We start from the raw sequence: 14660 nt of genomic DNA on the forward strand, positions 1-14660 counted from the left end.
CTGGAGAGTAAGAGAAATTTATGGTCCTGTAGAGGTGAGTTTATGTAGTAGCCACTGATAATTAGCCTGTAAATTACTCTGTACTTTCCTCAAAAGTGTTCTTTTATTTTGTTTTATCAAGAAAGGCATGGGACCAGAAAATTTATGGCCAGATCCTGAGGCTTAGAAAGTGTGCTATTAGGGAAATTGTTTATAGACATTTTGCTTTGAATAGGTGCATCCTGTGGCCATTCTGCCCTGCCCCATGTCCTGGCTAGATACCAAACCATGTTTGTCAAGGTTTTGGTCTGGGGAAGTTAATGTTCTTCTGAGAATAGAATAGAATACTGGGGGTCCCTGGCAAAACACCAGAGGAGAAGAGGTGAGTTTTATAGTACCAATTTCGGTAAGAAACTGGAGCTAGAACAAAGAGCAAAAACCAGGGCTAAGCTTCTGGATGGGGAAGGAATATCTGATGTTTCTGTGCATCTCTTTATAGAAACCAGCAGTTGATGCATGTTCTGTCCAGAGTCAGTCCGCTTGCTGCTTGGGCATCCTCTCCAATTGACTGAGGGTCCAGGGCTAGAGTCAGGCTTAATGCCCTCTAGTGCCAGAGCTAGGAGTTCAATTTCGGTAAAAGAAACTTCCATCAAAGACCTACAGCTTGGGAGAAGTATACAGGTAATAAACCTCCAGAAATTGTATGAGGTCAGTAGTTAGACTCCTAGAGCAGGGTGGCCTTAGCCTCCATTCATATGAGTAGTACTTTGAGCAGGTGTTAGGCTTTCACAAATGAGAAACTGACTCCCTTGAAACTGTTAGTGGGAGATGATGAAAATAGCTGGTTATGTCAGTTACTAAAACTATGGTTGCACTCCTAGCTTTTTATGTTTTAAATTTCATTAAATGGGTGACTAGAAAAAAAATACCACTTTTGAGAAATGACGACAGATTGATACCCCTTATGGGCTTTAAACAAAATTCCTCTTCCCATCTTACACATCATTTATTGATAATACTAAAACCCCAGCTGGGAAAATGAGGATAAAAGAAGAGTTTGTGAAAAAGTGAACAGCCGATTGCTGATCTTTGCTTTACAGACAGGAATTTGCTCTTGCTGGCTATGAATTCTGCATTTCAACTCTAGAGGAAAAAATTGAAAAAGAAAAGGAATTAGCAGAAGACATTTTGTCAGGTAGGGACACCTGACTGTTTTCTGGACATTTTGCTATAAAGTGCTTCACTGTTGCTCTGCAATAAAGGGAATTAGGGGGAGGGAAAGTCATCCATTTTGGAAATTAAGTGGCTGTTTTTAAGGTCTCAGAAGAGGATTTGGAATAAGATGTTTTGTTTAAATGACTTGACCACTGTTTTTATTTTAATCTGTTGTTGACATGTTCATAATTTATCTGTTGACTTTTATTATATGTAACCTCTGGAAAATTAAGCAGAAAGGGAAGGTTCAGCTGCCAGTGACAATGCTAATTAATTTCCTTTTGGTCCCAGATGTACACCAAGTTATGAAAGGTGGAGAGCAGCTCATGTTTTTGCATTTCATTCTCATTGTTAAGGGAAGAGCTTAAAGAGAAACTACTGTTTCTTTTCCCAGTTATGCTAGGAACAGAAAGGGCTGGGCAGGAAGCTCTCTAGCTCTGAACCATTTGGGTTTCTTAATATGGTTTGAGGTATTGGGAATTTCCAGATTTGACATTGATTCTTTCATTATTTCACTTACTTTATACCAAGAGCTAGCAAGATGTTGAGGTAGAGCAGTCAACTCTGATGTCTCTAAAGTAGTAAATATGCCTTGAAAGGGTTGGCTGTACTCAGTTGTTGTCCAGTTCTCTCTTGAACATAACCCAGCTTTTCTTCATCACTTCACTGAAGCTCCCTTTATTAAGGTCACCAGTTCTCGTTCCTTATCTTACTGTACCTATAGCAGCTCTCACCCAGGTGGAAACACTATTGGTAACACTGTATTTACTTGACTTCCCCTTTGCTACCTCTAAAGTTAGTGGACCTCAGGGCTGTCTTTGGTCCTTTTCTCTTTTTCTCTTTGCCCTCACATCCTAGGAGATAACATTTAATTCCATACCTTTAATATCAGTTTTACACCTTCGGCCCCAACTTGCATATGAACTGCAGACTTGTCTACCTGACATCGTGGCCTGAATGTCTAATGATCATTTCACACTTAATATATCTGAAATGAATCTCTTGATTTCTGTGACTCACCAAGTTATTTCTCTACCACTCAGCCTCAGTTTAATAAATGACATCACCATTCACCCAGTTGCTTTGGTCAAGAACCTAAGAATCTATGATTTCTTCCTCATTCCCTATATGTAATTTATCAGTAAATTATATTGGATTAACCATCAAAATATATCCATTTCAGACCACATCTCCTCCTCTTGCTCTACTGCTCTGGTCCAGGCCATCATTGTCTCTTGCCTGGACACCTGTAATAATCTCACAGGTTTTCCTGCCTCCCTTCATTACCTCATACAATCTGTTATCCATGCAGCAGGCAAAGTGATCTTTTAAGAACTCTAGTGCCTTTGCTTCACCTTTAGAATAAATTCAGAATTCTTGTGTGGGCTGACCTATAAGGCCCTACATAATCTGACCCCCAACTACCTCTTCTACTGCTGCCCTCCCCCTTGCTCATTCTACTTTCACCACACTGATCTTTTTCTCACTCTTGTGTATCCCAAGGTCATTGTCATCTCTAGGACTTTTTATTTGCTGTTCCTTCTGCCTAGTTTGTGCTCCCTTATCTTTATATGGCTAGCTCTTATTTAGTTCTCTGCTCAGATATCATTCAGGGGGCCTACCCTGACTAAAACAATCATCTCTTCCCACTTTAGTGTCTCCTTAATCCTTTAACTTTCTTTACTTTTCTTAATTGCACTTAAGAAAGAAGATGTGTGTGTGTGTGTGTGTGTGTGTGTGTGTGTGTGTGTGTTGTGTTCTTGTGTTTGTATTACCACTGAAATATTTTTTTGTTCAAGTTTTTAGTATTTGTCTTCTCTATCAAAGAAGGATAGAGACTTTATCTGTTTTATTGACTGTTAAATCCTCAGTATCTAGAGCAGTGCTTGACACATAATTGAGGCTCAGTAGTTGTTTAATGAAAGGACAAAGGGCCCAAACCACTTTCAACTCCCTAAGTAGTGGAAGTACTTTGAGGAAATTCACAAAAAATATATATACAAGTCTAGCTATCAAATATATCACTTATGAACTATCTCCATTCTTGTTATCTTTCATTTGTAGCATTGACAGTTTCTTAAGAGTGTAAAGCTATCTTTTCTGATTCCAGAAATAATACTAGTGCATTGAAGGAAATTTAGAAAAGTATTAAGAAGAAAATAAGGATCATCCACAATCATGCTATCCAAGAAAGAACTACTGTTTATTTTTTGGTGTGTGTCTTTTCAGGATTGCTTTCACCCTCTGCTATTTATATTTTAAGAAAAAAATTAGGGATTATACTGTCTATATTACTTTGTAATTTAATTTTTTAAAATTTAGTTATATGTTGTGAAAGCACTTTTTCCCTAGGCGAAGGAATTCTTATTAGAGAGAGTAAACTGATTTCTGTTGTAAATATTGTTTCATTTTACTAGTTAAGCAGTAGAATGTGTTACATTATTCTTACTTATTTTTTCTAAAGGAATATATTCCCAGTTTTGAACAAAGCAAATTCCTTATCAAATTCATATGCTTTTTATTGGCATGATTAACTGTATCCCAAGGGTACATTACTTCAGATGACATTAAAACTTGGTATAGGGCGGTGGTCCCCAACCTTTTTGGCACCAGGGATGCCAAATGCCTGATGATGATCTGAGGTGGAGCTGAGGCAGTGATGCTTGTGCTGGGGAATGGCTGCAAATACAGTTGAAGCTTTGCTAGCTTACTGTTCACCTCTTGCTGTGTGGCCCAATTCCTAATAGGCCATGGACCAGTATTCATCCATGGTCTGGGGTTTGGGGACTCCTGGTATAATGTATTCATTTTGCTTGTCATGTTGTAGATATATATGTAATTTTTGAGAAAAGGCTCATAAAAAAATTAAGTGAAAATAGGATTACAAAACAATATAGTTAGGAGGAGCCTAATTTTCTAAAATGTGTAGATTAAATGTAGATACAGAACAAGAGCTGAATGATACCAAAATATAGACAGTGATTATCTATGGTTCGTAGATTTATAGGGGTTTTTTGTTATATTTGTGTTTTCCTGAATAGTCTATAATTTTTTGCAACACTTTTATTTTTATTTTTAAAATTAGTTTCTACTATTACCTATATATGAAAAGTCAAAGAACATTATAAGAATTTAAATACAGCATTTCCTAGGATCATTGTCAACTCAACCAATTTCTTCGTTATTTTCCTTTGTATTTCTGAATGACAAAATTATTATTTCTTGTTTTAATATTTTTAAAATCTGACTTGCAGAATAGTGAAGATTTAGGGTAATTTTTGGTTGTGTCTACACTATTTTGAATATACGGTGTTGCTGAACGAAGTAATGTGATCACATAATTACATTTTCTTTTCTGTACCTTTTGTTTCCTCTGAAGTCAATAGATGTTTTTGTTGCCTGTTTTATACGTATATGACAAATTCCTCTCTCACCACAGTGCTTTAATTCCTAAGTTTTTCTAGGGTTCTAGGGTATAAATTGGCCTCTTTTTCACTGGCATAGTTGTCTGTAGGCATTCAGTCTTTATCTTCCTTTCTTGTGCTTAGTCACTTACCAGTTTTTTTCTACTTTTCATCTCCTACAATTTTTTGATCTTCGTTGTCTCCCTTGATTCGTCTTTACTTCTTGTAGTTTTATATCTTTTTCATACTTTCACTTTGATTTTAGTGATGTTTTGAGAGGGTGTGGAGACGAATACTTGTGTTCAATCCAGAAAGGTGTATCTCATAGTAGTCCATACATTCTTCTGCCATCAAACATAAGGTAGTGTCCAGACCTGTTTCTTTAGAATAGATTCTTAGCACTGAAATTCCATGTCAAAAGTAGCACATTTTAAGGTTAGTGATGGATATTGCAAAATTGCTTTCGAAAGGATGGCGGTAATTTACATTTTCTGATTCTGCTAATTTATTTGCTTTGTGACTTTGGTCAAATTAGTTAATCCCTATGTGCTTTTGAACGTTAGAATGGGATTTAGAGTAATATTCTCTAATAGGACTGTTAGGATTGACTGAGTTAATATATGTGAAACACTTAGAACAATGCCTAATACATAGTAGCTACTCAAAAAATATAACCATTATTAGTTTCTATTATGATAAGGCAGTGTGCCCCTCCTCCCCAAATTGCATTTGTCTTTATAACCTTTGTCAGATTGATGATATGGCATTGATGCATTAACTAGCGTTTCTTTGATAAGCAGTGAAGTTAATCATTCGTTGGTGTGTTTTTATAAGAATATTAACTCTATCCTGTTGGCTTCTTCCCCTTAAATTCCTGGATAAAGAGATAGTAGGGTTTTTTTTTAATTTAAAAAAATGTGAAACTAATATTTGTATAGTTTAAAGAATAATGGGAACAGGCAGTAACACAACATTAACAATACCTTTGAAGCCCTGTGTGTGCCTGTCCCCAATCCCTTTCCACTTCCTGCCTGGGAGACACTACTCTCCTGACTCTTTATCATTCATTTGCTTTTTAGTTTTACTTCTCTATAGGAGATATTTAGTTTTTGCATGTTTCTTTTAAAAAATTTATATAAATGAATCAGCATGACTTGCACAACTCTTTAATTTTGAGGGGATTAGATCTGACCAAATTCATTTTTTTTCTTTGATTTTATGAATTTCTAATAAACATTGAGTAGCTATTCTGTGCCAGGTATTGTTCTAGGATTCTCTTAGAAGCAAATGAGGCAAAAGTCCCTGCTCTTCAGAGCTTTATGTGTAGAAAGGTATTTTTCAGCTTTGAAAACATATTCATTCATCTTTCCTTCTAATTGTCTTTTCTTTTTCTTTATTTCCAAACAGTTTTAACATTTACTTTTTTATTATAGTTGCAATTAACTTTGGTATGAAGTTGGTAACTACTTTCTTAAAAATAATCTATCACTATTATGTACTTATGTATTAATTAGTATATGGTTGGCTTTCTTTTGGGGTTTTCCATTCTTACTCATCTGATGAAACTTATAACAGTATACATTGTTTGTATTGTATGGTATTATATATTTGAGTTGTATGGCAATACAGATCTCACATTTCTTTTGCAAAATTTTACATTTTAGTTTCATTCAGTTCTTACATGAATTTTAGATATTTTTACGTGAATTTGAGACCATTTTGTCAAGTCCTCAAAGTGCTTTGAGACTGAATTATTAGATTTGCATTATACTTTGGAGAGATTGCCAGAAGTTGACATTTGACTGCAAATAGCAGAAAATTTTAACCAAATTAAGTTAAACAGTTAGGACACCTGTCTCATGTAACTAGCAATTCAACAAAAGGGGGCAGGCTGCTGAATTAGCTGATATATGGTTCACTGAATTCCTGAAGGATAAGGTTCTTTCCATCCCTCCTTACTGTCACTCTCAGTGTGTGGGCTTTCTCTTCATTCTCCCCTTCTGGTTGGACAGTGACTTACTAGGTCCCAGGAATCTCATCCAGAAAAAGTCCGCAAGAAGATTTATTCTTACTTCTCATTGGCTGGAACTGGGTTACATGGCATTTCTAACTCAGTCTTTCCTTGGCAAGAGAAATGGGATACCATGATTGGCTAAAACTGATCAGAATCCATTCCTAACAGGATGGGAATCCCCTCTGCTTGAAAGAGTGTATACTAGGACAAACAGCAACTGCGCTAGCAAGAGAAGTCACTCACTACACTTTATTTGCAATATTGAGTCTTCCCATTGAGGAACGTGGTATGGCTCTTCCTTACAGATTTATTCACATAGATGTGATAACTATTTTATTACATTTGATTCCAGGTGGACACTTTACTAAACTATTTGCTTTTCAGTTGATATTACACTATTTCCAGATATATAACTATACGTTTAGAAAATCATAATTGTTTCTTTTCAGTTATACTTCTGTGCCTCCCACCCACCCCTCCCCCACTCCCAGTTAAATTTAGCAATAATCACAGAATAACATTAAATAATAGTGGGTGGTTGGTGATGGACAACTTTGATATCTGATTTGGTGCCAAATTATATGAATAGATTTATTATTATACATCTAGAGCAAACAAACTAGGCTTGCTTGGAATTGTTTATTTAGTAACTACTGGATAATATTTAATGAGATTTTATTTAGAACTTTTGCATTTATTTTCTTATGTGAGATCCATAGTTTATTTCTTGTGCTTGTCATTGTGGGATTGTTAATGTGGTAAAATGAATTGGGATGCTTTTTATATTTTCTGTTCTGGCATAGGTATGGGGTATTACATAGAAATGAGCTATTCCTTGAAAGTTGTGAGATATGTAAAACCACGTGGACCAGATCTCCTTTGGAGATGATTCTCTGGCAACTTTTTATTTTCCTTCCTTGACTACTCGTACATTTAAATTTCTTCAATTTTCTTGTTTCGATTTTCTGGGACAGTGCCAAGAACAGTGTTAATATCTGTCGAATAAGGGAACGCATGTATGAAAGAATTTTGGGGAACTGCATTTTTCTAGAAGAAACTTTCTTACGGAATTATATTTTGAATGCATAGTTTACTATATTCTTTATTCCTTTCCTAGTATTTAATTTTATGGATTTCTTCTCTTTAACAGATTTTTTCCATTGATTCCTTCCTCCTTTCTTTGAGCTGAAAGTTTCATTTTTCATATTTTAAATAAAACATTTCTGGAAAGTCGAAGTATTTTTGGTGACATATTTGGTTTCATGAGTGCTTGAAGTCTGGACCCTGAGTTTGAATTCTGGCTCTTCCACTTACTAACAGTGTGACTGTAGACAGGTGACTTAACTTTACTCAGTTTCCTCATCAATAAAATAAGAATAGTAGCACAACTTACCTTAATGAGTTGTTATGGGAATTCAATCCCTTAGGACTGTGACTAGTACTCAAGTACTATGTAAGAGTTTGCTGGAACATGATATATTTATTAATGTAATTTATTAACAGTTTAGCCCCTCTGTGTTATGTTTACTAGTCTCAATTTATGAAGGCGCTTGATTATTTTATTCATAGTTTTTCCTTGGTTTTTGTCAGTTTTGTTGATCTTTTCAAAAGAGCCAACTTGTGGTTTCACTTTGTTGTTTTTATTTATATTTCATTTATTTCCACATAAATCCTTATGTCTCCTGCTTCCTTTGGGTTTATTTTGTTCTTTTTTTTAGTTTATTAGGTGGAAGATTAGGTTACTGATTTAAGATCTTTCTAATATAGACATTTAAAACTATAAATTTCCCTCTATTGCTTTAGCTGTATCATATACATTTTGGTATGTTGTTTTCACATCTCAAAGTATTTCCTAATTTTTCTTGTGATTTTTTCTTTCATCTTTAGGATATTTTGGAGTATGTTAGTTAATTACATATTTATCAATTTCCCAGATTTCCTTGTGTTGTTGATTTCTAAATTCATTGTTGTGGTCAGAGAAAACATGTTTTGTATGATTTCAGCCCTTTTTAATTTATTGAGACTCATTTTATGGCCCGTTATATGGTTTTACCTGGAGAATGTTGCATGTACATTGAAAGAAATGTGTATTCCTTTGTTTTTGGATGGAGTATTCTATATGTCTCTTAGGTCTTGTTGGTTTATCGTGTTGTTCAAGTCTGCTTGCAGATTTTTTCTAATCAGTCTAGACAATTTTTTTTTCTTTATACATATTTCTATGCTATTCAAGGTTTTAGATATGTCATTGTGAATTATCCCTTTCTCAGAAAATGATTTTTTGTCCAATTTTTTGTCACAAATTTTAGTTTTACATTGTTGACTGTATTTTACTCTTTTAACTTTGAGTCATTTTGTCGTCAGTCTTTTGTAGATGGCTGTATTTGGATTTTTTAAAAACCTAAGCTCTGAGTATCATTGTCCTGTGATAGAGAATCTTAAAACTTATTTAAATAGATATTAAAAGTGATATTTGCTCTAATTTTTGCATTTTAAAAAATACACTATTTCTTTTGAGGTCCCTTCTATAGGGATGTTTTCCTCACTAAACTCCCATTTATATTTTGGAAGGAAGGCATACATATGGTTCTATTAGGGGTAACCTAAAAAATTTCTTCAAGATATCTTTGACTCAGAGGAAAAACATTTATTTTTTAAGTTTCTTCTTTAAGGTGACTACAATTTAACATTTTCTACCTTTCTCTTTCCCCAGTTGTTTTTTCTCTGTGACCTGGAATTTTAGATCTAAGGGGTTTATTGCAGAGAATTCCGAAGCCAACTTATTTGCCTTCTTTTGTAGATAGCCTATTTTCTCCTGCCTGATTGCTTTGTAGGAGTCAGTTTTATTAGTATAAAATTAGGGGATTAGTCTTTTTATGTATTTTGCCTAGTCTGTGATGAACCTCCATTTTAAAGAAGTTCTCTTGAGCTTCTATACTCACTACATCTTTACTTATCGAACAGTTAGTTCTACTTTGCTATGGCCATTTATTCAGGAACGTCATTTAACTAACTGTGTGTTGGTCTCTCCTCTGTCCTTTATATTTACATTTTCCTTTCTCTGTTTTCTTGTCTGTTTTTGGAATTTCTCCAGTGTGTATTCCACTTTACTGACATCATTCAGAAAAGTCAGTTCTGTGCTTTTCTTCTGTATTTTTTTAAAGATGTCAAGCAAAAATAAACTTAGAGACTTTAATAGATACCTGTATTCCTTCCTCTTAGCTTTGTCAAGTTTAAGTATTTTACAGTATGTGCTTTACTTTTTTTGGTAAGCTTAAACTCCTGTGTACTCTTGTTTAGTGTAACTATTATCCTGAATTTGTTTTTGGTCTTTATCATTCTTGTCTATTCATTACACTTGCATATATCAGTAAACAATATACAATGTGGTGAATATACTTTTAAATTTTTTATGAATGGTATCATACTGTACAGTTGCTTCTGCAATGTTTTTTCACTCAGCATTATGTTGTTGAGATTTATACATGTTGGTACTAAAAGCATCAGTTTTCCTCACATAAAGGCCCTGTTTTGCTTGCCAAACCACGTCTGCTAGGTTGCATTTGTCCAGAACTTCCTCTGATTAGCCCACTGGGGTTAAGGGGTGAGGTTGAGCCTTTTTTTCCATCCTCGCAAGGAGTGGTACAGGCTAGAAGTGGCCCTGATTGGTTCATTCACTGCAACTGCAGTATAGTATTCCATTGTATGAATGAATATACTACAGTTTTCCTGTTGATGGGTATGTACGTTCTACATGTTTTGCTGTGGAAAATACCTTTTTGAACATTCCTGGACCTATGTCTCTGTGCACACATGTATGATATTCCCTAGGGTATGTATCCAAGAGGGGAATTGCTGGGGTGCATATACTAGATATTACCAGATTGCTTATCAATGTGGTTTACCAGTTTACATTTTCACTAGCGATGTGTTAACATTCTTGTTGCTCCATATCTTTGTTATTACTGGACTTAAACTTTTTTGATCTGGTAGCTATGAACTGGAATTTTACTGTGGCTTCAGTGCATGTTTCTTTGATAACTAATGAGATAAAGAACATCTTTTCATGTATTTATTGACCATCCAGATTTCTTGCTCCAAAAATTGTCTCTTTATATCCTTTACTTATTTTTTAGAAGGGCTGTTTTTTTCTTAATGATTTGTGAGAGTATGTATTTGAGCATCGTACGTTTTGTAGGTTACATATCACTTTGTAGCCTTGTCTTTTCACATGTGGCATTTGATATACAGAGATTAAAATTCGAAGGAATTTAATCTTGATATTTTCCCTATAGTCTGTATTATTTGTGTATTTAATAAAAATCCTTCACTCTTCTAAGAAATAGTCTCTTCTAAATATTTGTTTTTACATTTAGTTTTTAATTTACATAGATTTTTTTTTTTTTTAATATGGCAAGGTAGTGATAGAATTTTTTCTCCCTCATGGACAGGTTTTAGCACTCAGAACTGTTTTATTAGTTTATCTTTTTCTCACTGATTTATAAAGATAACTATATTGAGTTTTCATATATTAATGGAGTACCAGCGTTAATTCTGTAATTAAATTTTAGTTTCATTATCTTTTCCATATTTGGTTCAGTACTTTAGTTTTTGTTTTATGTGGGATTGGGTATTTCGTTTTTTCAGTATGTAGTCAATTTAGTAATGTGTCAAGAGGTGCTGTATCATTGCAGCCTCTATTATTCAAAAATTGGATCATCTGCGCTTTAAATTTGGCTCATCACTTTCCATTTCAAGATTCTACTTTCTGTTCTCTTACTACATTACTTTTTTTTGCATCTTAAAACTTTCATTGACCCTATTTAACTCATTCTGCTTTGAATTTATTATCATATGTATCTGCTAAATATTAGTTTCTAACTAAAAATAATAATTCTATATTATACTCAATATGTGGACTTGATCTTATTTAAAATGTGGGGAAAAGTTCATCATTTAATTGGATATTGTGATACTTGTGATTTAAAAGAAATATACATTTGGTCATTCATTTATTTGGTCTTTGTCTAGTTCCTGGCTCCTAGACCCTTGGAATTTACAAAGTGCTGAAAGAAAGAAAGAAAGAAAGGTCTTTTGATATGCTAATGAGGCAACTTTCAGAAGCACCTAAGAATGAGGGTTGGCTGACCAGAGAACCACCATTTGAATATAGGGTTGGAACTCTATGAAGTGATGTGGGGCTGGAGGCTTAATCAGTCATACCTATGTAATAAAGCCTCCATAAAACCCCACAAAGGATGAGGTTTGGGGTACTTCTGGATCGGTGAACTTGTGGAGATGCTAGGATACCTGGAGAGGGCATGAAAAACCCATGCCCCTTTCCACTTACCTTGTGCAATGCATCTCTTCTCTCTGGCTGATCCTAAGTTATATCCTTTTATAATAAACCTGTAATCTGAGTAAACTGTTTCTCTGAGTTCTGTGATCCACTCTAGTAAATTAATGAAACCCAAAGAGGGAGTCCTGGGAACCTCTGATTCCCAATCTGGTAACAACCTGAACTTCTAATTGGCATCCTGAATTGAAGGAGGTTGTTGGAAGCTTCAGTTTGTCAAAAGCATAGGTAACAACCTGGACTTGAAGCTGGTGTCTGAAGTTGGGGAGTGGGGAGTGTAGTCTTGTAGGACTAAACCCTTAGCTTGTGGAATCTGATGCTCTCTCTGGGTAGATAGTGTCATACTTGAGTTGATTTCTTTGGACACACTGCTGATGTCTGAGAATTGCTTGTTGGTTGGAGAATCCTATATCCCCCTACCCTCCTTCCCACAACACACACACATACCCATGTTGGAATTGGGTTCAGGAACCAATTTAGATGGTAATCCACCTAAGTTGTCACCTTTGTATAAAAAGTGCAGGGCTAAAGTACTTAGGTTACATGAACTATTCACAGGTCTTGGTAAGAATAAGATTAGGTTAGGTTGGCCACTTCTCTGCCTCACTTTCTGTATTGTACTTGTTATATCCAAGCAATGCTCTTATTTTCTTCTTAGTGGAAGAGAAAGCCAATACCCACCTCCTCCTTGGCATGTGCTTAGATGCCTATGCTCGCTACCTTCTGTTCTCCAAGCAGCCATCACAAGCACAAAGAATGTATGAAAAAGCTTTGCATATTTCTGAAGAAATACTAGGAGAAAGACACCCACAGGTAAGAGGAAAACAGAAAGGCGGACTGTAAATAAAAAAGGTTTCACAATTTATGGATGTGAAATACCACACTCATTGGGAACAGATAATCAGGAGTTGGTCTATCTTCCTAGGTGTATCTTCCTCCTCATGCCCTAGCCTATTAATTTTCCTACCCCTCCCCTCAACTACTTGTTTCAAAAAGGATTTGAGGCTACCCATCAATTACTGGGTCTGCCCAGAACATTTTGCATGAGTATTGGTTTATACAGCAGAATAATCTTTCTAAAGGATAGGTTTAACCCGGCACCCATGTGCTTCTTGGGCTTCAGTGTACACAGCACAGTATTTCAGAATACTGAATCTTATAAGGAACAGGTTAACATATGAAGATCCTTGCCTCCCTCGCCCCAAAGGTGAAATGATAGGGGAAAGCGGGGGAAAGGAGGGATTGTATTAAAAAATTAAAAACCACTGACGCAGAGTTTAAGCATACCGTTATTTCTGTTAGAATAGTAAACATATTGAATTAAATCATCTCTCTGTGTCTCCTTTATCAAGTTAAGAGGTAAGAAGCAGATCACTTTGTGAATGCTTGGTGCACCCAACTAAGGACCCAAAAATTTTAACTGAACGTCGCAAGGCTGAGGTAAATGGGCAGGGCAAGTTTTGGGGCTATGAATTATCTTCAGGAAAGGGATTTAGAACTCTTTATTATAGAGTACCATTAATGGAATATTACTGAGGAATAATAAGACAAATGTGGACTTCAGCTCACCAAGTACCAGAACTAGAGGCTTTTAAAGCATGGCTTCCATGGAGGAAGTAGGGTCTACCTCCCTTAGTACCAATATTTAAAAAACTCTTTTGAGAATCTTCCTAAAATCAATGGTGTATTTCTTCTTAACGAGTCTCAGGGTCCCTAGTAGGAATGACGTTTTAAACGGCTCTGGGAGCTGGCTTCTCAAGGTTGCTGATCCTTAAATGGGATCATATTAGAGCTTTATTTTGCCATTATTTTTTATTTGATGTTTCTAATTTGATAATTCGTTGTATTAATAAATAATATTCATTCTGTTCCCTAGTTTCTAGATTTGTTATCATTTTCCAGAGGTTCAAACTAATGCTGTCCATTATACAGTATGAATGATAAAGGAACATAATTTGTTAAAGGCTGATGTTTCACTGCCTTTACTAGTAATGCTGGGAAAGGTGAAATTGTAAGTCTATATTCAGTTAATCAAACTCCAAATTAACATTATTTACTGAAAAAGCTGGGTTTTTTTTCCCTGTGTAGACCATCGTGCTGATGAGTGACCTGGCTACCACCCTGGATGCACAAGGCCACTTTGATGAGGCCTGTGTTTATGTGCAAAAGGCATCAGATCTTGCGAGACAAATAGAACATCCTGAGCTGCACATGCTGCTCAGTAATCTGGCTGCAATTCTGATACACCGAGGTAGGAGCTGTGAGATTTTGACTGATTTGCTTTACAGAGGAGTGTTATTGGATTTAGATAAATCTGTGAAATGATGTTTGGGAGGGCAAGTGGCAGTGAGAAAGCTCCACAATTAAAAGGCTGGCTGAATAATACAGAAAAGGATGTATGTTTGGTTGAAATGCCATTGTGCTCATTCACATAACTTATATAGACTTGCACTAGCCTGTTGAACTGCATCAAGGTAGAGAAAACTTTGCAGTGGTAGTACTTCATTTCTGTAGTTTACAGATTTTTCAATGTTTTCACATATATAATTTGTTCTTCACAGTATACTTTATGAAGCTAGTAAGACAGGGACTATCAGTTTGACAGATATTTTATGCTATATACTCAGGGCCTCACTTGTATACAGTTCTTGGTTAATGAGTAAGGACTCCAGGGGTATACTGGAAAGAGCACATT

The 14660-nt window shown here is 35.4% G+C and overlaps 1 protein-coding gene across 6 annotated transcripts in view; it reads left to right on the forward strand.

Annotated features, from left to right (window-relative positions):
* The window catches only part of TTC19 (tetratricopeptide repeat domain 19), a 46358-nt gene that overhangs the window by 5019 nt on the left and 26679 nt on the right, over window positions 1–14660 (forward strand). For all 6 annotated transcript variants that reach the window (XR_001596994.2, XR_001596995.2, XR_001596992.2 and 3 more), the window contains exons 7-9: window positions 1080–1174; window positions 12624–12778; window positions 14054–14216. Coding sequence is in view for 3 of the 6 variants with exons in the window: in XM_016145127.2 (XP_016000613.1) it covers window positions 1080–1174; window positions 12624–12778; window positions 14054–14216 (413 nt within the window). In the remaining 3 variants the exon portion in view is untranslated. The remainder of the gene's footprint in view (window positions 1–1079; window positions 1175–12623; window positions 12779–14053; window positions 14217–14660) is intronic.

Source organism: Rousettus aegyptiacus, unplaced genomic scaffold (genome assembly GCF_014176215.1).
Source record: "Rousettus aegyptiacus isolate mRouAeg1 unplaced genomic scaffold, mRouAeg1.p scaffold_m13_p_6, whole genome shotgun sequence".
In the NCBI taxonomy this organism is placed as follows: Eukaryota; Metazoa; Chordata; class Mammalia; order Chiroptera; family Pteropodidae; genus Rousettus; species Rousettus aegyptiacus.